The sequence below is a fragment of the Harpia harpyja genome, chromosome 12 (assembly GCF_026419915.1).
Source record: "Harpia harpyja isolate bHarHar1 chromosome 12, bHarHar1 primary haplotype, whole genome shotgun sequence".
Lineage (NCBI taxonomy): Eukaryota > Metazoa > Chordata > Aves > Accipitriformes > Accipitridae > Harpia > Harpia harpyja.
This window is the reverse complement of record NC_068951.1, coordinates 27,236,203-27,263,818: the sequence shown is the minus strand read 5'-3', so window position 1 is coordinate 27,263,818 and position 27,616 is coordinate 27,236,203. Positions and strand designations below refer to the sequence as shown.

At 36.9% G+C, this 27,616-nt stretch overlaps 1 protein-coding gene and 1 long non-coding RNA gene across 10 annotated transcripts; one reads left to right on the top strand and one right to left on the bottom strand.

Moving 5' to 3' along the window:
- Window positions 1-1,598: 1,598 nt before the first annotated feature.
- Window positions 1,599-27,167, bottom strand: ZBTB38 (zinc finger and BTB domain containing 38). 9 transcript variants are annotated; one of them, XM_052803239.1, is made up of 3 exons: window positions 26,636-27,167; window positions 21,145-21,254; window positions 1,599-7,471 (listed from the first exon to the last, which is right to left on the bottom strand). In XM_052803239.1, the coding sequence occupies exon 3, from the start codon at window positions 7,469-7,471 to the stop codon at window positions 3,893-3,895; it is 3,579 nt and encodes a 1,192-aa protein (XP_052659199.1). In that variant the 5' UTR covers window positions 21,145-21,254; window positions 26,636-27,167; the 3' UTR covers window positions 1,599-3,892. The 9 variants fall into 9 exon arrangements, with proteins under 9 accessions (XP_052659199.1, XP_052659197.1, XP_052659196.1 ...); XM_052803237.1 differs by lacking the exon at window positions 26,636-27,167 and adding an exon at window positions 25,748-26,023; XM_052803236.1 differs by lacking the exons at window positions 21,145-21,254; window positions 26,636-27,167 and adding exons at window positions 11,900-12,016; window positions 12,503-12,869.
- On the top strand, window positions 14,570-27,242 carry LOC128148873 (uncharacterized). The gene is made up of 3 exons (XR_008237426.1): window positions 14,570-15,401; window positions 26,008-26,183; window positions 27,118-27,242. It is a non-coding gene; the product is annotated as an uncharacterized LOC128148873 (long non-coding RNA).
- The last annotated feature ends 374 nt before the right edge of the window (window positions 27,243-27,616 follow it).

Genomic DNA, 27,616 nt, shown 5'->3' with positions numbered 1-27,616 from the left:
TTCCTCCACAGTACAAATTGAGGATTTCATTATCTATAGTTGGCTATCTAGGTTGGCTGCCCTGTCTGACTGGTGGCTGGTGAACTGAGGCTAAACCAGAGCTTTGATCTGAGAAACGTAGCAAGGTAGTACTCCGAGAATGAAGATGTATGCTTGAGGTGTGGGTTGCAACATTTTAAAAGTTAGATTGTCTGACTCTAGTTCTTCCATACCTCTCAAAACTTACGATTACAGTTGGAGCTTACTGTTTAACTTAGCATCAGCTTCCTTCGAAGCACAGACCTCCTATCGACATTATCAGTGCAACTTTTAATTTTGCCATGGTCTAATTCCTGACACTCCATTTTACTTCAAAAGTGCCTTGTTTTAATCTAACATACTATATTCAGAATACTGTTTCAATTGCGTAATATTTATTTTTGGCCTCTCTTAAAGTTACATTTCAGGAGCATCTGTATGACAGGTAGGTCTGTTCAGCTAAGGACATAGTTAAGACAAACACTGGTGTGCTAACTTGCAAACTTAGGGTAAAGATTTCTTCATTTAACAATGAGGAGGTAAGTAGGGGGGATCTTTGCTCTTGTGAGATAACCTTTTATGTCAGCTAAGGTGTTGAATTGCCAGTGATTATTGCTATATTAAGGAATTTTAGAACAAATGAAAGTGATGATGACACTTTGTGGCTTACTTCATACGCTTCTGCCTGTAGTTTAGCTGTGTCACGTTATCTCATTTCACAGAAGACAGCAGTATCATTCAGTATACTTGTTCTAATTTTGGGTATGTCATAAATGAAGATTGACTAACATGTTGTTTAGATGCACAAACTTTGGGATGATCCACTTGCCTTTTTAATTAGCATTTGAAATAGAGAAAAAAATATTCGTTATATGTAGCAACTTCTAAATTTTTTTTAGTTACACATTTCTCCAGAGGACCATCCCAAAATGACCTGCATGATTTAGCTTAAATTTAATTTTTAATGTAAGCTACAGACTAGTGACACCTAGCTGAAGGGGGAAGTACTTTGAATATGTGTAAACTATTTTGTACGTATCTTCATACTTCCTTATGCAATTAGATATTTGCATTCTGAACTATGTTTCTTGACAGTAGTCCCAAAAGATCTGAAGTACAGTGTGTAAAATACACAATCATCTGTACTGCAAGGTTACTACCGGAATTGAAAAGAATTTTTAAAGTTTCAGGTCCTCATGAAAACATGTTTAAGATGTTGAAAAGTATTAAATGCAGTTCACCTGTCTTCCAAGTCCCTTAAGATACTGAGCAGGTAGATTCTCTTCACCTCAGCATTGCGTTCACCCTTAATGGTATGATGCCAGGAGATACTATCACTTCCCTTGAGCTCTGGCGTGTTCTCAATTCACTGTTTTGACCTTAACGAAGGGAACGTTTGGTAACTGTGTTGCTTAATCTTCTAATGAAATAACTATTAGAAGATACATATCTCTGGATCTTATATATTATGTATTAACATAATTTAAAAAATGGAGAGACTTACAGAAAAATAGGAAGATGTTATTTTAATTAAGAAAAACAGAGTTATAATCACTCTTTCTAAAAATAAAATTAGACTCTTTATCAATCCTTAACATCTGCATTTAATATTTTCTTCTAAACAAAAATACAGATGTGATTATGTAGCAAATTACAGTCTTTGACAGCATATAGTATTTACCTTCTCTTACACTTACTTTAATTCTAATTTGGTCATTAATACTTGACTCATTACTGCAACGTGTTACTTGTAGTAAAAGTGCCACACTTGAACTATAAACATGACATTGCCATCTTAAAACTGCTTTGCTATAAACTGTAGAGAATATACAGAGTTACAAAGTCATTGTGTTTTTATCAAAATATACAAACCCCCCCCAACCTAACACAAGCTATCAATATTTTTCTTAGGAACTATACAGTTATATAAAATATTTGTAAAATTATCTTTATATTTATAAATATTCTACCTTATTTGCTTTGGTCTATAATTATCATCATACAAGTCCACTTAGAAGATATCTTTGTGTACTTTCTTTGAAACATCACCGTACTTTCCTGTGTTCATTCTTCTATTATCCTTATTTAAATGAAACCAAAGCCGCTATGAAACCAGAATTTCTCAAGGGGTTCATAGCATTCACCAATGATAGAATAAGTAAGTGGACTATATTATTACTTCAATCAATACTGTATTATCATTTCAATCAGTTTTACTGTACCCAAGCTATAGTTTCTTTTAAAATATTCAAGAAGACGAAGTAAGTGAACAGACTGTGTACCATATTTGCACGTAGAATGAAGGTGAGGATCACTAACCTTTGTCCTGACTTAACACATCACAGAGATGAACGTACATGACTAATTGGAAATGCAGATACAGTACAAGACAGCCCTATCATATAAAATGCAACTTGTAGACATACACCCTCCTTGACTTTTTAAAAAATTAATCACATTTTCACAAAATAATAATAACTGTAATATTTTGGTGATGTCTTTCAGAAGCCTGTTCTCCCAGTTCTTAGCAAACTGTGAAGCCGTAAGGTTCACTGCAACCCTTCGGTGTGGCAGGATGAGGGAGGCAGAAAGGCCAACACTTCTTCCTCCAGCAACCCATTCCAGGCACGTCTCTGCTACGGGCCCACTGTCCTGGGCCAAGGGACACTGTGACAGAGCTTCCCTGGGGCCAGACGCTGGCATGGTTAGGGGGATCACTGAGGAGGGACATATGAAGGTTAGCTGTTGTATTTAAGGCATGGGGATGACAGGGAACCGCACAAACTGGCCCCATCCCTGTTTATACATAGGGATTGCCTCACGGATACATAAGGAAGCAAGAATCTAAGTATTTACCTACTCCTCCCAAAATCAAAGTGTTTACGGGGAGTTGCTCTGTTGTTTGTTGTCCAGGCATTACTCCAAGATGAGGAGGAAGACTCTGTCTCAATCTCCTCTTCTTCTGCTGAGAAGAATGACATTTCTAAAAGACAGGAGTTGCAGATCCACCAGGAGGTGGGCATTTATATACAGGATTTCTTTAAGGTAGGCTGTTTCATGAGAATTGTCTTCTTTAGACAAATGTACCTGAATAGCTCTACTAGACCATTGACATTGGGCTTTATGCAGTTTGGAAGACTGGCTGTTGTGAGTTCCACTGAATCTTTATTAAATGTCTCAGAGATATCATAAATCTGGAATACTTTCCACACAAGCACTCAGACTTAATGGTTATTATGGTAACTACAAAACTGAATATGGAAAAGAAAAAGGTTTAAACTTCTGAATATGTTTTGTAAACGTTGAGTTACAGAAAAGCACGCCAGAGCTCAACTGTACTTCAGCGTATCCAAGTTCATGAAACATTTCCCACCTTCATTTTAGAATACACTAGATTACAATTATTTTGTTTATAAACACATTACTTTTTGTTATAAAATGCAATATATGGTTTCTGCAGCAAAAATTCCTTCTACAGAGTACACTGTGAACCTACATATTTATTTCGGCTAGAACGATTCTGACTTAAAAACAGCACTGTAAAATAGTTCAGTGACTAGTTTCCTGTAATGCTAAGTAGAAGGGGTTTGGTTGGTCTTTTTTTTTTGTCTTTTTTTTTTTTCTCTCTCTGTCAGAAGTCTATTGTGTCAAAAGTATTTTGGGTCTTTCACATTAAGTTTGTGTTATTGCAAATACTAGTTTTTTCTTTTCTGTGTTATTTTTCCTTCTTTTGCATATATTGACATGTTTAGATGAAGAAATTTGATCTTAGTAAATGATACTAATTTGAGTGGAGATGTTTTCCCATTTAATGCATCTATATTTTCTCCAATATATGGTTTTGGACTTTTCTTCTCTCTTACACAACTGTCACTCAGAGTATAACGTCTGGAGTTATATTTTGTATATTTTTTACTTCACTTCTTTCTGAGCCAAGGAAATGTGGATTTTCCAAAAGTTTAGTGCTTTCATTGCAAAACTGTTCTTTTCTATCTTGTGGACCTGAACTTTTGAAGAGATGTTTCTTCTGGTGCATTCCCAGAGCAGCTGCTGTCTTGCAAATTTTGGGGCACTGAAAGCAAGCGTATCCTTTTCCATTATGCTCACGTACATGCCTTTGCTCATGGTTCCTTTTGGTAGAAAGATACAAGAAGCTCTGAAAACAGAACTGACAGTGGTAGCGTTTTTCTCCAGTATGAATTCTTTCATGTATTTTGAGTGTTTCATTTAAAGTGAACGCCTTATTACAGTATTGGCAGACAAACTCTTTGATACCCAGGTGAATACGTTCATGTTTCTGTAGATTTCCAAGAACTGAGAAACATTTACCACAGGTTTTGCAGGTGTAGGGCTTCTCCCCAGTGTGACACCTCATATGCATTTTTAAAGTGGATGGACTTTGAAATTGTTTTTGGCATAATTCACAAATGTAAGGCTTTGAAGTAGCTACATGCCAGTGTACATGTTCTTGGATTTCTGCAGTGGAAGACTGATCTCTTTCACAGAGCTCACAATGAAGATTAGGCATTTCTGTGTTCTCTTCTTGACTGATTGCCTTTTCCTCGGGAGCATTCCTGAGCGCGTACTCTCGACTGCATGTGTTGTGGCTTTCCATAATGGTATTCTTGCTTCCATGCTTTTTCCTCCATTTGGTCTTTTTAATTTTTCTTAGCTGTTTGGATTTCTTTTTTGGTTTGTAATTATAATAGGGTCTCCAGGGTTTATCACTGGAGTCCTGGTCACTTACATCATCACACATTTCTGTCAGCTCCAGGCATTCTGAGCTATAGAGCCTAGACGGGCTTCTTTCTTTTCTCTCCACTTCTGGTTCCTCCATTAGATTGTCCTGTTTGGACTCGTGTTTAGATTTTCGGCCCCTTTTACAAAACAGCTTAGATCCTAATATATGTCTTTTTACAATAGCCTCATTACCAATTTTTACTGTTATTTGACAAAGAGGTGCAACGTTGCTGTCAGTAGATGTTCCAGGTAAGGCAGGCTTTGCAATGTACGTTTCAGTTTTACTCGATTCTTGGACAGTATTTGTTGTTTTGCTACATGAACCTCCAGATCCTGTGACGTGCTGCGTATCCTCAGTTGCTTCGGCTCTGTTGTACAACAGTGTCTTCTTTTTGTCCTTAATAGTTTTTGATTTTGTAATGCACTTCCCATAATTATCTGACCCATATTTACAATCATCACTTACAGACTGAGTAGGTAGATTATTTGAAGATTCTGTCATCTTGTTTTCTACAGAAGTGACTGTTTTACTGTGCATTATTACTGATGAAACTCTGCTACTGTGCATTATAACAGAGGGTGCAGAACTGCTGTAACTGATGACAGAGGTTGAATTTTCATTCACATTAGTTAAAGACGCAACTGAGGAATCACACTCCTGAGAACCAGAGTCATTTGCAGCAGTGGAAACTCTTTTTTCAGCTGTGAAGAAGTCCCTTTGCAGGTCAGAATTTAAGATACCTACTCCCCAAGAGGAAGAATTCTGAGTATTTGTGGAAGATGCTGTATCATTACATGAAGATGTATCCAAGGCAAGAGTTCTGTTGTTTGCTATTATATTACTTTGAAAATTCAGTGGTGGTAGCTCAGAGCTAAGAGAACTCGGAATGAAACAGTTAGTAGAAGCAGTTTCATTAACCTGGCTACTTGTCTGAACGTTTTCATATGAAGAATTTCGGTAGGACTTGTAAGGTAGTCGCCTGCATTTCATAGGTAAAAGTCGATAAAGTTTGTATGGGTACATACTTGGTTTTAAGCCTCCATTGGCTGTCTTTTTATTTACTGAGAGACGATGGTCAATTGCATGGAAAGACTTCTGATGATTTTTTAGTATGTAGTAAGTCATAAAAGTCTCCAGACAGAAAATGCACTGATACCGTCTTTCTCCAGTGTGCCAAATCTCATGTCTGGTGCGATACTCAGCTAATGCAAATACTTTATTGCAGTAGTGACAAGGGTATGTTCTTCTCCATGAATGCACATTTGCATGTCTTCGAAGGCTAGACAATGTTACATAACTACGCTTGCAAACGATGCAAGTATATAATATCTGCCCATCAACAACCTTAACCAAATGATCTGTTTCTGGTAGAGTACAATTTGCATTAGAATAATCAGTGATGCTGTTTTCAGACAATAGAGGCTCTGCGTTTGCATATGAACTTCCATTCCTTCCATCTGTAGCAGTATAGTTATCTGCAAAATTTTGTTCGTTTCCATTGTGAACCGATAAGCTACTTGACCTCATGCAGACTTGTTCATGACTTTCCAGTATATTTAAATTTGCAAACTGCTTGCTGCAGTATTTGCATATGAAAGTTTCCTGATGCTCTGAATGGAGCTGAAGATGAGTACTGAGTAATGCCCTGTCATTGAATGATTTTGCACAACAGTTACAATTGTAAACAGGTGGAACGACAGTTGCCACAGATCCAGAGACATTAGCAGAATTGTTTTCCTCTTCTCTGGATAAATGGAAATCTCCTGCTTTATTTTGAGGTTTTGGAAAGGAAATAATTGTCTGATCAGTAACTGCTTCATGTTGGGCTTCTGTAGTGGTTACTGCAGGGGCTGGTACTTTTGCTATAGTCAAACCAGTACCCTGGGGCTTAAAGGCTGTCTTAGAAGTACTACATGCTTGTTTTCCTGGCTGAATGAGTGGTGTGGCTTGGAGATTTTCATAGTGGTCTTCACCCATCTTGTATGAAGGACTGCTTTCCTGTTCAGGAAAAGGTGTTCCTTGAAAAGTATCTCCCCCGGAAGAAACTGCATAGGAGTGTTCAGCCAGTGTACTGGCTGGCTCAGCATCTTTGCAAACGTCACTTCTGTCAAGGCTGATGCTGGGAGCTTGTATTGTCTCAGATACCTTTTTAAAGCTTGCCCTCAAATCAAGTGGAGAAAACAAACTGTTTTCAGTTTCAAAAATTGAGAATGCGTTTGTAATTCGTGGTCCATTTGTCACAGCGGAGTCTTCATGTCTCTTTTCATGTTTTTCCTCTTTGACAGTCCCTTTTTCATTAATACAGTATCCATAGGGGCAGGGGGAACTTGAAAAATTAACATCCGTAAGATCTTCTAGAAATGATATTCCCAGTTTTTTCCCTGCAGCTGCAAGGTCCGTTACAGTCTCCTGCCTCTTAACAACCACTGTGGAACTGTAGATGTAATTCAGTATTTCTGTAAACACTTCAGCTTTGAGATCATCTAACTCCAGTACATGACCTGAAATACAGATAGTACGACTCCAAAAAATGTTTTTAAAGTAAAGACTTGAAGCTGCCAGCACATTACTATGGGCTTTAAATTTGGTATCTTCCACGATTATGGTGACATCACATAAAATACCCCGAATGCGCTGTTCATTTAAAATGGAAAGTACAGTGTCACTGTGGAAGTCATCCTTGAGATCCTTTGAATGGGACATGATTGTCATCTACAAAAAAAAAAAAAAAAAAAAAAAAAGGAAGAAAAATGTAAATATATTTAGAAGGCATTTTTCATCCATTTCAGTTACAGACCAAACTTATAGTTCTAGATTTATTTTATACATATTTTTAATTTATTAACTTTTAAATTTTAAGAATGAGTAAAATTTTGTCATAGCCCTTCAGGTTGAAGTCATCTTAGGTTCACTTGTGCCAACAATACTGAAGGTAATCTATGTACAGATCAAGGATGCCGGAACACCAGTAGCTCCTCAGCAGGAGGCAGAGGATCTTCTCTGTCCCTGCATGGGTCTGTTGCCCACCCTGTGCCTTTCACTGGGGACCACAGCCACCAGCCTTCTGTTGTGCCAGTGGGTGCATCTGCTCAGGTTCACACTGAATGACTCACTGAACCCTTGAGGTAATTCCCCCAGCATGCGGTCGAGGTATTTGGTAGACATTATGGGGAAGGCTGAATTGCTGTGGTTCTGTGGATACTGAGGACTTTCTTTTCTGGGGCTGTTTGTCAGAGAATGACTTAACAACACAACTGCATGTGATCCCCTTATTAAGCTGACATTTAAAACATGGATCAGAGATCCCCTACAAAAAAGTTTCAGTTACAGGATAAGGCTTTATAAACAAATGAATGCACAAGCAACACAATTTTGTAAACAATAGCGGAGTACATATAACACTATTTACGTAAACAGAATATTATTTTTTAAATAGTGATTGAATTTTATGAAATAGTGCTCACTTACTTTAAAACGACTGAAAATTTTTAAGTAACTGAATTTATAAATTCAGTGAGTAAAACGAGTAATAGCATGGAGTTTTTTCTTCAGTTATAGATGAGATTCATAGTGTTCATACTTTATAATTTGACGGTGTGTTCTTAATTTCTACCAAATAATGAGATTTAATTGCAATAGTAAATACTGTTAAATAACTGCCAATTTATAATAATGAGGCTTAATGCTGACAAAAAGTGTTTAGATTAGCCAGGCTGTTACTGTACGGATATACTGGTTTATTTAATTGAGATAAAAGATGCAAGTTATGAATGAAAAATAGACTGAAAAAATGGATGAATTTGACAGTATATATCTGGAGAAAGTCTCTGACTTAAGCAGATGATTTTTTTGCTGTTCAAATTCAGATCTGTACCATATAATGAGGTTTGTTCCTTCTTTTCCATCTCTGAGTAGTGTTTTTAACTACCACTGCCCATTTCTGACTTCAAGTCATGAAGAAATAGTTGTCCTACTGGCACTTACCAACCACCACAGTAAAAAAATCTGCATATTTATTAAAGACCCTTTTCTTTCAACTTGTGGAATCAAAATGAACCTTAAAATGACCAACTACAGATATTTTGTAAGATAGCTTAAAATACTACCACACTGTAGTGCTCTAATAAGTTAGGAGTACTTTCTAAACGTTCCATCTACTGCTCCGAACATAAATGTTAAGCTTGAAAATTTTTAAAATGCCCCTTACCCTAGAATAGTTTACATTAAAAATGCCAATATATTTATTAAGATGGGTTTGATCCAAATGGTGAATCAAGGTTTGACCCATATTCACTAAGCAAACAGCAATGGCCATTTAGAACACATTGACTCTCTCACCCAAGCTATTCAGAAGTAATCCTTTCTTGAAAACAGGGTCTTTATCACAAAGTCAGTAATATGGGACATACACCCTTGCTCTAGCTAACCTAGTTACACTTTGGACACTTTATCACAAATCTGCCAACTACTTCACTGCAAATTAAATTATACAAAAAACATTAACAATCTTACTGTAAAGACAAACACAATGTCCTATGAAAAAGATCATAATTTGGTACATTATGCATGAAGCTTGGAAGTAAAATTTGTACTTTGCAGCATGGCCCATTTTTCTATCAGGAAGGTATTGTCTATGCAAATGGCCAAAACTTCTAATAGAGTTTAATGACTAAGAATTTTCAATGCACATTATTCATAAAAATCAAAATTGTGATTCACAAAAAATACTTCTGATGCTTATGTATGTCATGGAGGTCAAGAAATGAATTCATCAGTATAACTGTGATAGAAATGTAGACATATATTATTTTGATTATCTGGTCACTCACAGCAGCTGTAAATATAGATGCATTGTTTTGCGGCTTTAAATCTTAAAACCATAGTTTATCATGTTTATTTATTACACTTATTTGGCTTAAAATGAGAGATGTTTATTCATTTGGAGTGATAACCTGAAATTCACAGTAGTTAGGTATGGTTATCTGCTTTGGCTTGGTATCTGAAAACCCATATATAATTGTAGATAGTTTCTAGCATATCAAGTCTTCTACAGAAAGAATACTGACAAGAACGCTTTTCTTCAAGCAAGCAGCCACTATCCCATAATTGATTCTTTTTTCTCATTGACAATGTCTGAGATCACATCTGACTTGCTCATGTGATATGGTATTAGAAACCAACTGTCAGACGTCAAAAACATTTCACAACAGGAGCTACTGATAGAGTTATTTCCTGAGCATAGAAAATAAATGATGTCAACTTTACCTCCCAGTGAACTGCCCCATAGGAACTTGCCTGTGTTTTTTCTGTTTCTTTATTGGAGACAGCTGGTTTTAGTTCAAAGACACTTCATCTGACATACTGTTTGCTAAATATATCACACTGCTACTTCTATACTAAGAAGCATTTACAAGCAAGGCCTACAAACGCAAGTGGTTTTAGTAGAAGTCTTATTATTCAACTAGTTATTTCAAAATTTATCCTCCTAAGGAGAAAAATGAATATTTTCAATTTCTACTTGCATGTACCCAGACTGCCAGTTTTTGTAGTCCTGGATATTTTGGTATGCTCAGTAAAACACCAAACTAGATTCCTTGTGTAAAGATAATATAAACTATCATTTGCTATTTGGACATTTAATTTTTTTGCTGTGTACTAAACCATCTGCTATATATCTCATTGGAAAGTTATACAGAAAAATTCCAGAGCAAATTTATTTTCAGAGCCAACACTTTTTGCTTCTCTGTCTCAACCTAAGCATTCCCCAAATAGTCCATTTATTCATGTGTGTAATGATTCTCTAATGCCTTTTATTTTACCTGTCTTGCTTCTTGCATTTGTGAAAAATGTGTCTGAAATGCTATAAAATCAGAATGCTCTACTTAGCACACACATAAATGGAATATTTTAGGAGTATTTTACATTCCATTTGCAGATCATACTGCAAAAGGAAAACCTGCTCTTCAGTTTCCAGGGGAGCTCTACTGAGACCAAGATACCCAGAGATCAAACTTTCCAGATGTATTGTTATTATTATTATTAAATATTTTTAATTAAAACACTGGAAAGTCCCGTTTGGAATGTTACCATTATTATGTATTATTTTTATTATAGAATTATGGAAGAAATTCTAGTATTATTTATAAATGTTGCCCAAAACGTGTAAATACCATTTGACCTATTAAAGGTCAACAAAACTCTTCGGCCTGCTAAGCCATCCTTTTTTTGACACAAATATGTATGTTATTTTGATACTTTTTACTCTCAATCCAGATATAAATAATTTCTCAGGAATCTGAACAGTACCTCTATAGTATAACTTAATAGTCTTTGGTACACCTATAGATAACCTTAGCTTCTGAACAGCAGAATTTTTGATTGGGAGTTACCTTACTATTTGCAGATTTTCTGCAAAAAGAGTAACAGACTTAACCTGTCATTAAAAGTTGTTGAATCACTTTGAGAAATGAGATTTAAATATTAATCTGAAACTGGAGTGTAATGGTCAGTAGGTTGATTAAACCAATAAAGTTACCTTTTCTGACATCAACGAATACCACTCCAGGACAACAGTCATAAGTGAAATAAGTAATACTAAAAGTTAATGGAAAGATCAGAGGTTGATGCATCCAAACACAAATTTGACTACTTACACCTCACAGATGACACTGCCAATTATAAATATTAGCGCAGCCAGCTCTACACGGACACTGCAGAGGGAATAAGCTACTGTTAAGTTTTATATTAATATTACTTTGAAGTAAACAAAGAGATCACAAGAAGTTTTACTGGCTGATGAATACCAAATACAACAAATACAAAATTCTTTACTACCAAAGAGAACTGTTGCAATCTAGGAATATTGTTTTTAACTTTCGTTAAACTTCTGAAATCCACTGCCACGCAAGTGTATGCCATTACCTATGAGAAGAGATACTTTTATTCCACTTTGGTCAGCTGAATTTGAAAGACAAACTAGTGGCATCAACAAAAAAACCCATTAGGGCCGGTTGCTAGTACCCGGGCAAAATAAAAACCAGCAAGACAGCTGATAAACTGTAATAACAGTTCTCCCTCTGTTTTCTTATTCTGCACATTTCTACTGGGATTTTAAAGATGCTAATATTTTCTGGTACTTACCAACATGGACACTATGGAAACATGTTCACTCCGTAATTTTCTTATGTTCAGTTTCATTCCACTCTATTAACATACTTTGAAGGCTATCTCTGTTTTGTTTCCGGCCTGTTTCCCCAACTGAGAAAGAACATTCATCTGTATCTAACTCTCCTAAAGGGCACTATTTTGTTCTAGAGCAGAAGTAGGGCTAAGGTATCCCAAACAAACAAAACAAAAACCAAACAAAACCAAGTACACACACACCCCACATCCCGACCCCCCCCCCCCCCCCTCTATCCTGCTCCTTGCCCACCTGGAAACCTACTGTCCAACCATTGCTTTTATGACGGTAGCTCAGTTTTTTATGGAATCACTTCACCAGTCCCATCTGGGCTACCAGCATGGCTACGCAGGGCTGCCTTGACCAGGGTCCCTTCAGCCTCCTTACAACCTCAGGCATGCAGCGAAGTTTTAATGATGTCTAATTATGTTTAATAGCTTGCAGTGGCATGTAGCTTAGTGCTCCAGTCTACATAGCTACACGTTACTTCTACAAGTACATTTATATTTTTTCTGTTAGACTCTCGCTGCTTGCATCCTTCCTTATTAATACAGAACACTTACCTTTTCTATTTGTTATAGCCTCATAAGCATCACAGACTTTAAATCATTTTTTTCAGCCTCGCAGGGTTTCCTCTAACTTTTAATTCAGACAGCTGGGGGCGGTGGGGGGGGCGGTTGGAATTTAGCGTAAGAATATTATGTTAGTATTAGCAGATCTCTGAAGCCACCAGATGAACCATTCCTTCAGAGCCGTAATTCTTGCCTACGAGCAGCATCCCTAACTCGTTCTCTCACTTCCTACTTCACACTTTTTACGATCGTTTCTCATCACATGGAAAACGGCCTTTAAACCCTTATCAGCGCTCAGAGCAGGCTTGCGCTTTTTATGAAGTGATGTTTCTCGCTTTGAAAACGAAAGCGAGTCCCGTCTCGGCAGCAGGGCACTCTGTAACTGATCCGGCTCTAAAAGTAATTAAAAAAAAATAAGGCAAAACCAGCAAACATTCCCCGCTGCACGCCCGGTTCCTTCTGGCATGGAAAGGCTTCACCCCCTTGCCCGCGTCCTTTCCGAAACCCGAGTTCAGGGCGCCGGGCGGGACGGGTGGGGGGGGTCCCCGCGGGCTCGCGCGCAGCCTTCCCCCACAGGGGGGAGCTGGACGCGCGCGCTAACAGCCCCGACCCCTTTTCTCGCGAGTGGGAAACGCAGGCTTTCGCAAGTACGTTAAAGGCCGACGGCTACTGCAGAGTTCAAACGCGACTGCCCCTTACTGCTGCACGAACTGCATCAAATACAAGCTCCCGACGGCGGCACGTAAACGCCAGCCTAGCTCCGTCCGTCTCAGAGCGGAGCCTCTCGAGACACCCAAACCTCTGGCAACCCGTCAGCTGCAGGCAGCTCGAAGACACTTCCTGTTTATGGGTAATAACTACGCTGGGCTAAACTGCATCTCTAGCCGAGGGAGAAACGCACGTTATCCTGCCGCACGATTTTCCCCAGCAGTAACAGAAACGCTTACGCAACTGTACGCTCGAATGCAGAACAACTCACTGTTTTTGAGCTACCTGGCGGTTAAAACCATGTCTTTGGGGTTTCCTCTAGCAGGGAGGAAGGCGAAGGCAGCAGCTCAGCGGGACGGTGCGCCGGGTGCGCGGTGACGTGACAGGTGCCATCTTCCTGGCGGCGCGTGGCCCGCGGCGGCCGCCGGCCCTGCCGCCGCGCGCGGCCAGCTGACGGCGGCAGGACGGCGCAGCAGCCATTTTGCTCTGATAATCCCTGGTAATCAGATTTGCCTGTGGTTTGTGAAATACAGGCTGATGGCAGCGCCCTGGCCTCCCTTCTTCGTTTCGTAGCGGCTACGTTATTTCTCGTGCGTTTATTTTACAGCAAATGCTTTGTGCTTAATTAACACGGCCAGTTGGGAGATTTAGCGTGTCAGCCAAGTTGTTTATACGCAAGGACTGTAAATAGAGATGAGGCAATCCAGTGTTCCCTATATCCAACCCCTTGCGCCGTGGTCATCGATGCGGTTTTGTCCACATCATTTAGAATTCCTCTTGAACGTAACGCAGGATTTTGATTGCCTTACTCTCCTTCAAAGCCTTTCTTGTAGGAAGAAAGAGAAAGCATGTATGGAGATACACCTAGCTCTGTGCATAACTTCTGCAACCACCCGCTAAAAAGGACAGGTAAAATACTCCCTTGAAAAAATAATGTCTGAAATAAATTCATTTGGTTACTGAAGTATAATCACATTTACTTTATTTTCCTTATCTGATTATATTAATTATCTTTTTATAAGCATAAATAGAAACTCACGCGGTATCGTGTTTATTTTAAGCAGTAGTCTTACTCTCTAATTTACGTTTCTTCAGATGATTACTGCTTCAGGAAACAAGTGCAACAATACTATTAGTGCTTCATAAGCACTAACAAATGCTTACCTAGATAAAGAAGGAAGTAGCTTGATTTCATTTAGCCAGATGCGCCAATATATTTGGTAGTCTTCTATATGTTCTCTCTCTCTCTGCCTCTCCCTTTAAACAGTCAGCAAAACCTGTTTTCCCAGTTCTTGGAATCAAGAAGCTTAGAGAAAAACTGGACTTTGAGACAGGTGGAAAATATTGTTAGAAAAATGGACAATTTGCTTTTGTCTTAAAGCTTGCTTGAAAATACTAGTTTTGCCCAAGGCTGACCTGTGTTTATTTTTACAAGCTATTGTGTATGAGGTTTTACTGGACAGTTATTTTGTTTTCAAATCTTAAGCCTATGCATTAGAAGCACTGAATAGTAGGAACTGATTCATTTTAGACAAAAAAAAAAAATCCAGAAGCATGAACTATTTCATCATTGTCACCCTTGATGGGCCTGGAAGTTAGAACTTTGCTAGAGCCCCTTCGTGATAAATGCTGATTATCATCTGAGGAAACTATTTAATATCAACATAAGATATACAACCTATTATAAGGAGGGGAGGTCGTCTTTTCCAGCATTCTGTCTTGGAACTATCATATGCTTTCCTGGTTGTTTAAAAGATATGGAAAGAAATTTGTTCTTATCAGGAAATTGTCATAATTTCAGTGACTGATCTATACATCCCCCTTCTTTCACTATTTTACACAATCCACATTAAAAGATCATCTCTGAAATACTGAACATCTCTGTGGAGAGCTTAATTACTGCTTCTGGATCACTGGAATTCTTATAAATAAGTTCACCTACTGAAGCAATGAGTATCTTTTTAGCTTAGGACTCTCTGCTACCAAAAAATGGTTTCTTTCATCTTATGACAAACTGAGCTGTTCTTATCAGTAGCTGTTTGCCAACAGCTATGGGAGGTGGCACAAATAGTTGAAGAACACAGCAATATTGATTGCAAAAGCAAAGTGCGTCCCAAAGTTTTCACAACCTTCTTTTTTATTCCAACCTACATAACTGGGAAGCGAAGTTTCATACTCACAGGTAGGTTACTTTTAATCTTGGACTTTGTCTATTGCTTATTTACTATTGTTTATTATCATTTTAGGTGCGTATATACATATTAATATGTATTAATGAAGATTTCTGACACAAGTGCCATAAGAAGCACTTGTGACAGATATGTTGTCAGTAAAAATACAATAATATGGATTAAATTAAACCTGTTGTAATCCTTTAAAAGAAAGAAATGCATTACTGAATAACAATAAATACAAGCATCTTTTTAGGTTACATGAAACAGATTTAAGGAAGATTAGGTTATGAATTCCCCCTAAATCTTAATTAAAATTGATTATTTTAAACTGTTTTGAAAATCAGATGCATAACCATCATTTGTATAGGAGATACCTGCAACTTAGAGACATTAGTTTATTTGTACTTGACCATTTGATGCTCTGGCAGTCTTATATATAACAGGTTAGGAGAAAACCAACTCATTTTTCTCTTTTTTTTCTTTTTTTTTTTAATTGATAGGGTATTTTCTTAAGGCAACTTCAGCTCATCCACTAAAAAAAGAATCACCTTTTCTATGACTAGTACTGTAATTGAAAATACTAATTTCCATATATATATATAATTTGAGCTATTTGGAATTCTTAGTCCCATCACCTTGTGTATTAAAATTATTCTTCAGAGTAAGAAATTTTTCTAAGGCCATCTTGGCTGCACCCAGGATTTTACATTCTCATTATAATGTTTCATGTAAAACCAATTGCATGCAAAGATAATGGTGGAACTGGTGCTGCAGTGGAACCTATGTGAACAGACTACATTGATAACCTGTGAGAAGTCAGACAAGATTTATCTGCATCTGCAGCCCTGATTTCAGGGGCTAAGCCACAATACAAATCATATAGTTTAAAAACAGCAATCTTGCTAGTGTATGCATACCAATTCCCATTCAATATATAAATGATTGCATATAACATCACACAAATATTATGTTCTTTTTAAATAGAAGTCCAAGTAGTTTAGCAGTGGATTACTTCTTATATGGTAAAATTGCAAGGCACAGAGAAAATTGTCAGCAAACTTTTACTTCTTTAAAATGTATAAAACAGTTCCAAGGTTACTGATGTGGTGGTGTTTGGATGCTTTGCTGAAGTCTGATAATCTCACTTCTGCAACTCATGGCACGTGGTATTCTTTCCTTAAGAGTATTTCAGACTGCCCAGGAAAAAAATGTTCCAATGTTCCTCTCTAGTCAAGCAGTTTCAGTTCTTAAACAGCAGCAGGAAACAACATATATAGCATTACCAACTCTTGCAAATTCCTCATGAGTGACAGGATTGGTTTCCTTCTCAGTGCCTAGAGCAGGCCACCCTATCCATGAGAAAAACACTTGGATGGACTGTCTTCTTCATTGCTCTCACTGCTGAGGTCAAAGCAGCTAGTGATGCTGCTGAGGAGAAAAACACAGCTCCTCTGCACCCCTCAGGCAGACAACACTTCACTCAGAAGTGAGGCGCAAGAAGGAACCAGCAGCTCAAGATGGCTTCGCTCCCCTTTCTGTTACATAAGCAAGGGAAAGAGTTCCTTTGTGTAACCCTTCTCCTCTTCTCAAGCATCAAGTGCAGGGGGAGGAAGGCAGAAGGAGCACAGTTATGGAGACCTGCAGCAGCTGCCTCCTCCTCCAAGTCCGGTTGAGAGGAGAGGAGCCTGGCAGAACTCATTTGGCTCACAAACTGTGTGAGCTGTGCATGTGCACCAAAGAAAGTCTTTCTCCAAGGTATGTTGCTTTCTTGCAATTTAGGCTTGGTCTAATCTGAGTCCCATTAACACTAAACAGAACACATACAAGCAATTCTTAAAGGTATAACTATATCTTTGTCTCTCCACCAGTCTAAAAAGGAAAATGAAGCAACAGCAATAACGGACATAAATCCAAATTCTTCTTTTGCACAGAATATAAAAGCTTATGTTGTATTGCTACTAGGAATCAGCTGACTTTAGATCTTGCTATCTCTGAACAATCTCAGTATTATTTTCCGTTTAAGTCTTTCATTTTTTTATATGCTGCTGACAAGCCACTTTCTAGCCTCCTACACTTCTGGGACATATCACAGTCCTTAGCTAGCACAGATCAATTAAAATAATGAAGCTATGTTTACAGACAGAGTAACAACAACAGAAATTTTTCTGTTGTTGACTGTTGTCACATGTAGTAATTTATGTATTTGAATACCTTTAAACAAAAGTAGCAAATTAAACATTTAAATTTTGTTCATTTTGGAGAATTACTATGTGGTGTTCTGTTGCCCATGCAGTTATCAGAAAGAAAAAGTAAAAGTAGTTGAACGCAGCCACTCATTTTCCAATTTTCAGAGGAATCATCCTTTGAATGTCTGAACCAACATCCACAAGAGCAGCAGCCAAGCTGCATGCTCAGAAGCCACTGTTATTCTCAGTCAGGTGTGCTGGGGGCCAGGCCAATGCAGCCATTCTTGCCCTTTACTACAGCTGATGTAGCAATCATGCTAGACTGAAAATAGGGTAAATCCCTTCCCCTGGAAACACCTGATTTAAGTATTCTGCTAGATGGCTGGACACAGCCATTTTGAAAGCTAAAATTGGTCTTCAAGCTGTAACTGGCCACCACTGATCTCCAATATTCTTAAAATATTGCAGAATATTTTTTTGTTTTTGCTGTTGTATTGGTAAACTTTAGCATGCCAAAAACAATGCACAAGTGATAGCTATTACTCTGACTCATCACTTCAGTGTGGCCATTTATTGTGACAACTTATTGGACACACAATAACTTTGGCTGTATGCTCTTAAATATTCTTATGCTCCATTTTGTGCTGACCTAAGTGGCCCAGCCCAAGCCCTATTCCTCCTCTTCCATCCTGCTGGATGTTTCCAACCTAAAGCTATAGCAGGGCCTCTGCTCATGCAATGGAGAAGGACTGTAGCAAAAGCTGGTAGCAGCTGGCAGTAAGAAGAAAATCTTGATGGCTCCACCTCTGGTTTGTGCTGCATGCTCTGCCACCAACGTGAATTGCCCCAGGCACAAATCCTGGCCTGACAGTGAGCTCAGCTCAGATGGGGAGCAACAAATAATAAAAAGAAAAAAAACAGTTGACTTGCATCTCCCTAATAATTTACCGAACTGTTATTCACTCAAAAGCTGTAGTAGTATTATAGCATGTGATAGTATGTAACAACATTGTTTATGGTTCAGGATCATGAAAAGATTAATGTCATAGTGTTCAAACTATCTGGAATTAATACTAGATTCTGGTACACTTGACTGTTGAGAGTTATGGAAATGTTTAACATTGTCAGGATAATCTTTATTTGCTAAATCTCATTGTTATGTATGAAGCCTTCTCTCTTATTGCACACTCCAAAAAAGTCAATGGGAACCTTTTCATTGATTTCAAAGGGGTTTTAATTAGGCTACTCATCACATAAACAACTTCTCAGATTACACCAACTGAATTTAAGCTCAGGATTTGCAGATTCCCATTTTTTCCTGTCTTTTTGATTGTTAGCATTTTAGACTTATTTCTTAAAGATATATCATCTTAGGATAGCATAGTTAACCCGAAGGGTTGTATACACTTTTCATTTTATATACAAATGAATACTTAAGAAGGCAGGCCAAAAATAACTTCTACATAAACTTGCTGAAGTCAGTAAACAAATTTGTTAAACTGATCTTATATATCTGAGTGTCTTTTAAATACAGGAATATAAGACAAAATCATACTATACAAACACTTGCACAGAAAGCGTGAGTACTGCCTAAACGCTACATCCAAATCTTATTCTGAAAATCCATGAACAACTGCCATTTTGATTCTTCTACAGCTTTTTCTTCCCCCCTGCCCCTTTTTCTGTTGTTGACTATTACAAGACAACACATGGTCATATCTCGTTGCCTGAATACGTTGGGTAGAATGAGAGTGCTACAAGCAACACCAGTTTCATTTTTATTTAGTGGCTTTAGTTCGTCACAGTGTAAAACAGTATAGTCGTACTTGCTCCTGAATGCTGGTACAAGTTTCAAATTTAGAATGCCTAAGCATTTATTGAAGACACCATGGAACCTTCATTTCCATCCATATTTTGTTGTCTTAAAGCAGTGCTATAAGTATTCAGAATCTTGGAGAAAGGTTTCAATTTGCAGACCAAGCCTACCATGCCAATTTTGTCCACTTATCGCAAGTGCAATTTAAAGTGCAATGAAAAGAAAAAAAATCACAAGAGATATTTCCATTGAAAACATGAGGTTTTTAGGTTAAAACCTTTGAATATTAAGAATCCACTTTGGGCCATGCCCAGAAATCTTTTTATATGGTGATTTTCAAGATGCATGCATTATTGTGAGCACATGGTATGTAAATGCATTAGGCTACTTAATAAGCATTCACTGACACACATCTGCAGCTTTGCTAATGTACCTTTTATTCGTATGTGGTTGCCAAGGAAACAGGTTATGGCCCAGTATTCTACCTAAAATATACTGAGCAAGTGTTCTATGACAATTTACTGAAAATAGGTACAACTTAGATTTTGTAGCCCGTTAATTCTGTAAGTCCAGGTAACCTGAATTTATTTAATTTTAATGTTTCGCTGATTAGTTTAAACCAGCAATGCCATCTTATTGTCTCTGAAAATCCATTACCATCTTCTGTGTCATACAACATTGTGTATTAAAAGTAAACTTAAATACAGAAAACATTTTGAGATATTCTGGCAGTTGAAGAGGGTTTTTGTTTGTTTTTTTTTTTTTTAAATTTGTTTCCTTAGCTAACATTCTGCCTGGTAGCCTTAATTACTTATTTCTAGATAGAGATATCACAGCATTAATGACTATGATGCAAAAAAACGTTTCCTACAGAAATTTGTGCAAACAGTGCCACTGAAATCAATGAAACTACTGCCTTCCTATAACGCAAATTATACTCTGTGATACAAAGAACCACATTCAAACTTAATGAATTAATCAGGATTTCACTGAGTCTTTCATTCAATACATACGTATCTCAACTCTAAAGCACAGATACCAAACATATTTATTTTAACCAAGATGATTATTGCATATTCACAGTAAGAAAGGAAAATGCTAATATTTGAAAAAGCCATGCAAAATGTGACTCTTATTTTGAAATATCCTGATTATTTATCACAATACTATACTTCAATTTACAAAGTGCTCTTTGCAGCTCATAATTCAAGAGGTTTTCTACTACCTCTGATTAGAGTCATGTATAAAGGTAGAGATTAGACGAACTATATACAACTTACTTAACCAAAACAACAATATTAGAAATGGGCATTGGCACTAAGAGAGTTCCTCTACCTTTATTGTATGGCACAGATTTGTAATGAACACTAGTGACTGGGATCCAGAGTTAACATTCTGGCAAGCTCGGGAGGTTTGCTTGCCTGCCAATATGTTTGGTCTGTACAGATCACTGGAGGCTATAACAACCTGTTTCAAAGATCTGTTCTGCCCGATTTTGTTTGTCCAACCTCTATGGCAATAAAAATCCAGCAGGAGCTGGAAAAATCCAAGAATACTGACATGAGAATAGACCAGTGTGGTACCATAGTGAGAACAACTCTTAAATGATTGTAAAAAAGGTAGAACTTTAACTGAAAAAAAAAAATCATGTAACGCAGTGGTTTTAAAGTGTTAAATATTTTAGCACTATCTCTATGTGAGTTTTAAAGAGATTTCAGCTTGCTATAATCACCCCATAAACTTACCCACCTAAAATCAGGTTGTTCTTCTGCTAGAGTCTTTTAAAAGTGGTATCGACAGGTATTTTCGGCAAAACCATCTCATTAATTTTGTGAACTCTGTGGCTACTGTGTATCGGCCTGCAAAGGGGAAAATCCAAATTTAATGACTAAATTATTAGACAAGTACTAATTTCCAGATACATTGTGTAATTCATCAGAATTTTCCCTGGAGTGCTGTAGGACTCCATATCTACACCTGGGAGGCTTTCAACATACCAGCAATAAAACAGTACCGTTAACCAAACTATTGTGAATAATGCTTCTGCCTGCATTGTTATGGTTTAACCTGTGTAGTGCAAACTGGACATAATGTTTCATAATATGTTCTAGACAGAAATGTAAGGACATTATCAAGTTCGAAATAATTTTTCATTGGGGTCACTGGAAAAATTAGACTAAAACCAATCCGTGGCTCTATTTCCTTTCCCCCATCTCAACTATATCCAAATTATTCCTCACACATTTACTGAATAAGACATCAAATAATGGAGGCTTCACAGCTTCCTCAGTTAGTCTGCTCCTTAGTTTCACAAGGTAACGTCAGCAGAAAACAAGTGTATTTTAAGATTAGCTTCATAGTTTGCCAGTTTATAAAAGAAATCATGGTACAGGGGGAAACAATCATCATTACTAGCCAAATCCCTTGACTCCACATAAACTGCTGAAACCAATTACAAGTTATCCTTTATCTTAAATGCCTCCATGTTTTTTTGCAGTCTTTCAAAAGGCCTTTTTTTCCCTCCTTTTTCCATTCTGCCACTTTTCTTTTGGTCTCTTTTGTCACAAATATCATCACAGTATCTGTGATAATGACATTTCTAGGAAATTCTTGTTCTCTAGAATACACTTCCTGTATCTCTCTGCTTACAAGATTATTCATCGTTGTCAAGCATCCTGATTTTATGTTATTATGTATCAAACGTCCTAATAAGGTTATCATGTAATAGTGTAAAAATTATTCAGAACAGGGCTTTGTTTCAAAGCTACTAAACAAAATTAAATTGTTCCATAGAGCAACTGCAAAATCTTACAGATAAGGCCTTATGACTCATCTGATAGGCATTTATATAGCAGCAATTAAGAATACATAGATCCATCTTCCATTTGCAAATATACCATATACTTTTATAAAGAACATTATACAGGAAATACAGGATCCGTTACTCTGGCTTTAAAAGGTAAGAAGGTGAGCTAATTTTTTTTCATTGGTTTAGCTGAGTATATTTTTAGTACATCTTGATTTGAGTAAGTATTCTGTAGCTCACATCTGCCCGTAACAAAGGCCAGAATGAAAGAAAATTGCATTAAGCCATTTTTATTACTTCAAATACCAATAAAGTCATATTCACAAATGACTGTGAAATATTATGGTGAATGGGAAGCTTAAACATCATATTTGGAGGAATCCAGCAATGAAAGATCTTATCAAAGCTAAAGAATTCCCAAATTTGATAATAGTAGAATTCAAATGTAATATTATACATAATAAAGGCCTTTTAAAACATAATAAAGCAATTCACATGATACATTACAACAGACACTAGATGCCTCAAAAGGGTTAATTCGTACCTGTTCTTTACTACCAGAGTCTGTCTAATAGTCTGACAAATATTATCTGAACACAGATAGTTTCACACTGAGAGACCTGCAGTTTCAAATCAAAATGAAGTTTAGAGGCAGAAGTAACCTTAATCAGAAAGGTCATTGAAAAGCAGGTAGGATAGTGTCTGAGTGAATGATTTTTAGTTTGAATTCCTTTTTACTCATGCTTTGTATAGATTTTCTGTTAGGCAGAAATGGAATTTGCATGGATAAAAGAACACGTTTCAATTATAAAGGGAGGATTCAATATCAACAATTAGACTTCTATGATAAAACTGAAAAAAAACCCCAAGCCCCCCTAACAATAACATTTGCAGGCTGTGCTGGAGGTGTGAAAAACTGCACCTGCTCCTATGTGCCCTGGTTAGCCCCCTCAGCCAAAGAGAATAAAATGGATGAAGTTTACACAAGATTTCTTATGGCACCTCTGGCTATAACATTCTGACGCTCTGCATTACCTAGATGTAACTACCATTAAAATACATACAGCAAACCATGTATAATAGTCAAACTGGAAACAGCTTGCTAATTACTAGATGACTCCTTAATAGATAAATCAGTTTCTTTAGCTAGAAGAAATTACGGTACACAGGCTGCCAATGAGTTTTTCCAGACTCATGAAAACACTTGAGTTCAGTCATATTAATTACAAGAGGACTTGCACCCCCTAACAAAAGAGCAAATTTGTAAATGGATTTAAAACAATCATAGTGAAGCATACTCATGTAACGGAGCTACACTTTTTTTAAATGCCTTGAGTGGGTATGTTCAAACACAAAGACATAATAAAAACAGTTTATCGCTAAGTGCCCCATCTTTTCTAAAGATAAATATCAGCAGCAATAAATAGATTGCTTCTACATAGCATTTGCTCAGCAACTTCCTTTAAAAATAACCACACAAGAAATAAACAAAGAAATGCAATTTTGGTAACTACATGTAATGGTGCACTCTATATTAACATTTCAGACAGGAAAATAATCAGCAGAAGCAAGCTACTGGAGATAAATCAAATTACAAAAAAATGCAAACTTTAATATGTCACTTGAGAGATGCTGTTTATTACGTTTTCAGTTCTGCTTCTTTAGTGGAACGGGGGAATATCGGACTGCGTCAAACTAATCTCATAATTATGAATCAAATGGTTTTATTATCATTATTAAGCATTGGCCTATCAAGACAGATGACAAGCCATATTCTTGAACAGTTATACTCTGTTTATTTGGAATGCACTGAACTGATATATTTAGAAATATATGAGAATTAGTTTGATATTACTGACACTGTCAAAGCTATTATTGATAATTGGCTGTGCTTCTAAATACCTCCTCTGCATTAATTTTCAGTGCTCGGTCCTCATCCACACAAAATATACTTAGTCATTTTAAAGTCAAGGACATGAAAGGAAAATGGCTACCCTGCTGCAAAAGTCTCATTGCAGTAGTGAGAATTTCTCAAGTCATGTAGATTCACAAGGAGATACACTATGTTACAAGCTCAGTGGAGACATTTAGTAACATCTGATTCTGTATAAGCAGTTACCTGTGGTACATGTAAGATTTAACTTTACTGATACTGTTAAAAATATTAGCTAAAAATAGAAGTAAGGAATTGTAAAACTTAAATTTTGCAAAATCTCTAAGGTCTGCAAATTACCGCAGACCACAAACGAGCTTACTCTATAAAGACTTGTTTAAGATCCGACAGAAGTTCTTTTCCAGTATGCTTAAACACAGCTCTTTACCTGAACTTCAGAGTGGGTCCACTATTTAAAGATAGGTTTATTAGCATTACTGTGGCTGAATTCAGCAAAGGTGAAAGAAGATTTAAACATACTTCTGATTCTCTACATTTCTCAGCTGCTAAGTATTTCAGTGATACTTTTATACTTGTGATAATGAAACTATCACTTTATATACACACAGTACAAACCTTGACCTACATGCAAGACTAGGCTAAATTAAAAAAAGAAACTGGGGTACGTTTCTGGAAACAACCAATGCAAAACAGGAAAAAAACAGTTTTTTGTTGTGTACAGCTTTATAAACATGGCATCGTTTAAGAAATGATAGCCGCATGGAAACATAAAATGAGATCAGATTCTCATTTAGAAGTGAAAGGAAACAACTGCAAAATTTCCATTTGCATTGTGATATTGCTATTAAAGAGAGTAACATCTTTCTACATCTCTACTATTGCACCTTTTAAAAGGATTTGGTTGCCAAGGAAACTGGTTCTGGCCCAGTATTAATCTGAAACAAATATATTGGAAAAGTTAGTGTAAGTAATACAATACTCGTAATTCCTTTTATTTGTAATGCTCAATTTCAGATTTTTGTACCTAAGGCTGTTAACTTTTTATTTCATAACCTTTTTTGTGTGAAGTAAAACACACTTCAGTGAACTGATAGTCAGTTTAAGCTGACAGGGCCATCCACATCAATCTCTCTCTTTAAAGTCCTTCTACCTTAAAATAAAAAGAAATACTGCAGGTTTATGTTTGTAGCTAATACTGAAAATATAAGCATTAAAGCATATTAATCTTTATTTAAGATTTCGCACAAAACACAAAACCGCTTATGACAGAATTTAAATATTTTTCATTTTTCTTATCTACCTCAATTTTTATTTTTGCATTTTAACTGTAAGCTTAGTAATGCTTGTAGTCAGCTTTAAAATGTAATTGAATCAATAGGGTTTTCAAAAATTCTTTTGTTGCATAAGCGTTGCCACGCCCTTAGTACATATGATTATTTTAACAGACATGATTGCTCTACTTTCACAATAGATGTTTTAAAAACATATAAGAACAATTGTCATGCCAATATGTGAAGCCAACAATTTAATATTAGGTTGTTTTCATTAACAGTTTAATACATTTTTTTAACTGAAAGCTACATTCCAAAGCCCATTTCATGTTCTTGCAACACTGACCAAGAAATCAGTAAAACATGCAAATCTCAACCTACCTGCGTGTACCACTTAGTGCATGGCAATGCACCCAGCCATTTTTATGTAAAGCGATGAAGATAAGTTCTATTCTTGGTCTTCTTGATAATTTTTTAGAAGCAGTTGTCAAAGATCAGATGGGAAGCAGCTTGAATAGACCGTGATCAGGAGAACCGAGTTTATCAATAGGGAAAGCAGGAGTGGGGAAAAAAAAAATGTCCTCATCCAAGGTTTTCCGAAACTGCAACACAAGGTTGGTTTTTTTTTTTCTCCTCCTCAGAGGGTTCAAAGCTTGAAGCTGACCACTGCAAAGGCCACTTGTCACATTTACTGAAAATCAGCCTATTGATATCACAGCTGAAAATATAAACTCGACAACCAAAGCCCATTGCACAACGTGGACTGCGTAAGAGTTAAAAATAGATTTGACGTGCCTCCTACCTGCATAATAAATATGTAAGTTTCAAGTGCTTTAATTCGATATTCACATTAATTAACAATACAATATACATTATTTAAACTACAGTAAACGCAAGAAGAAAAAGGGTGACACCATCTGGAAGCACAGTTTGCTTTTTTTTTTTTCCTTTCCAAGGGCTAATAATGTAGTTTGAATGTGATGACAAGCTAACAGCTCACCACATTGCAAATGAAAAAAGAATTCTTAAGGTGATGCTCAAATATCTAAGCCTGTAATGAAGCACAAACCAGTCTTCACTACTGCATGACATGGCATACAGACCATTTACATACTCACATTTGAGATACTAGGCACAGTATAATGAATTCAATACACAGCATGCACACAGCACAAGCAACGTTAATCCTGCCTGCCATTTTAGGCTTGCAGGAGTAAGATACATACTGCAGCACAGCTCTGGTAAGGGAGGAGGCAAGGGACAGCTCACCTTAAATGCAGTATCTGATTAATGTTGTAAGTGACATTGCGTATCAGCTACAGAGTCTTGGTTCAACTGGGTGGGAGGGAACAAAGAAAATTGTCATCAACTGGTGATGCAAGATGAGCTCCAGTCACTAACACTGTTAGCAAACTCCAAATTCTACAATGATACAGTAGTAGGCATTTCAAACTCTTATCAAAATCTGCCTGTGCAATGGCTGAGTCCGCCTGCCGAGGAAAACAAAACAATCTTCTTGCTTATTGGAGAAACGCTGGATTGACTACATAACATCCTCTTGATGCAGAAAGATTTCACGTCGCACATACTAAATCCTGGAGGCATTTGCTGTGCTTTCCTAATTTTTAAGTCTCAGAATTAAAAAATAGAATAAAAAGACAATGATAGAAAAAATAGCATAACTAAAGGTCTAATGTTCATACAGATAAAACAGTTCTTTTTCTTTCCTTTCTGTTTTCTCTCTTTTACAGTCCATCAAAATCCTGAGCAGTATTGACAAACCACACGAGCACAGGGTCTGACTGCATGATCAGCTGTCTGTGTCTACGCTACACCCTGTTAACCACAAGCAGTGTTAGAGCTAAATATATCTGCAATGCAGAAACAGTAGGTGCTATGTGGTATACAATTCTGATTCATTATAAAATATTTTTCTATCCTCAGATATAATAAATAAAAGAAAATTTGGTGCTGATCTCTGTCAGGCATGGTATCTGTCAGTCTTACAAAACATAAAAGCTATCCTAAGTATACTGACCTAGATAGCACTAAGAAGACTTAAGCAGCGTACAAGCATACTCACTGTCAAAGCAAGGAAAACGAAACAATGATTGTCTAATCAAACTGAAAGCAACAACTCACTACCACAGTATGAATTCCAAAATGCTACGTACTGTACATGCACATCTCATGTTATTGGAAGATGCAAAGCTCCTTTGTTTTTTTTTTCTCGGAGGCTTTTCTTAGCTA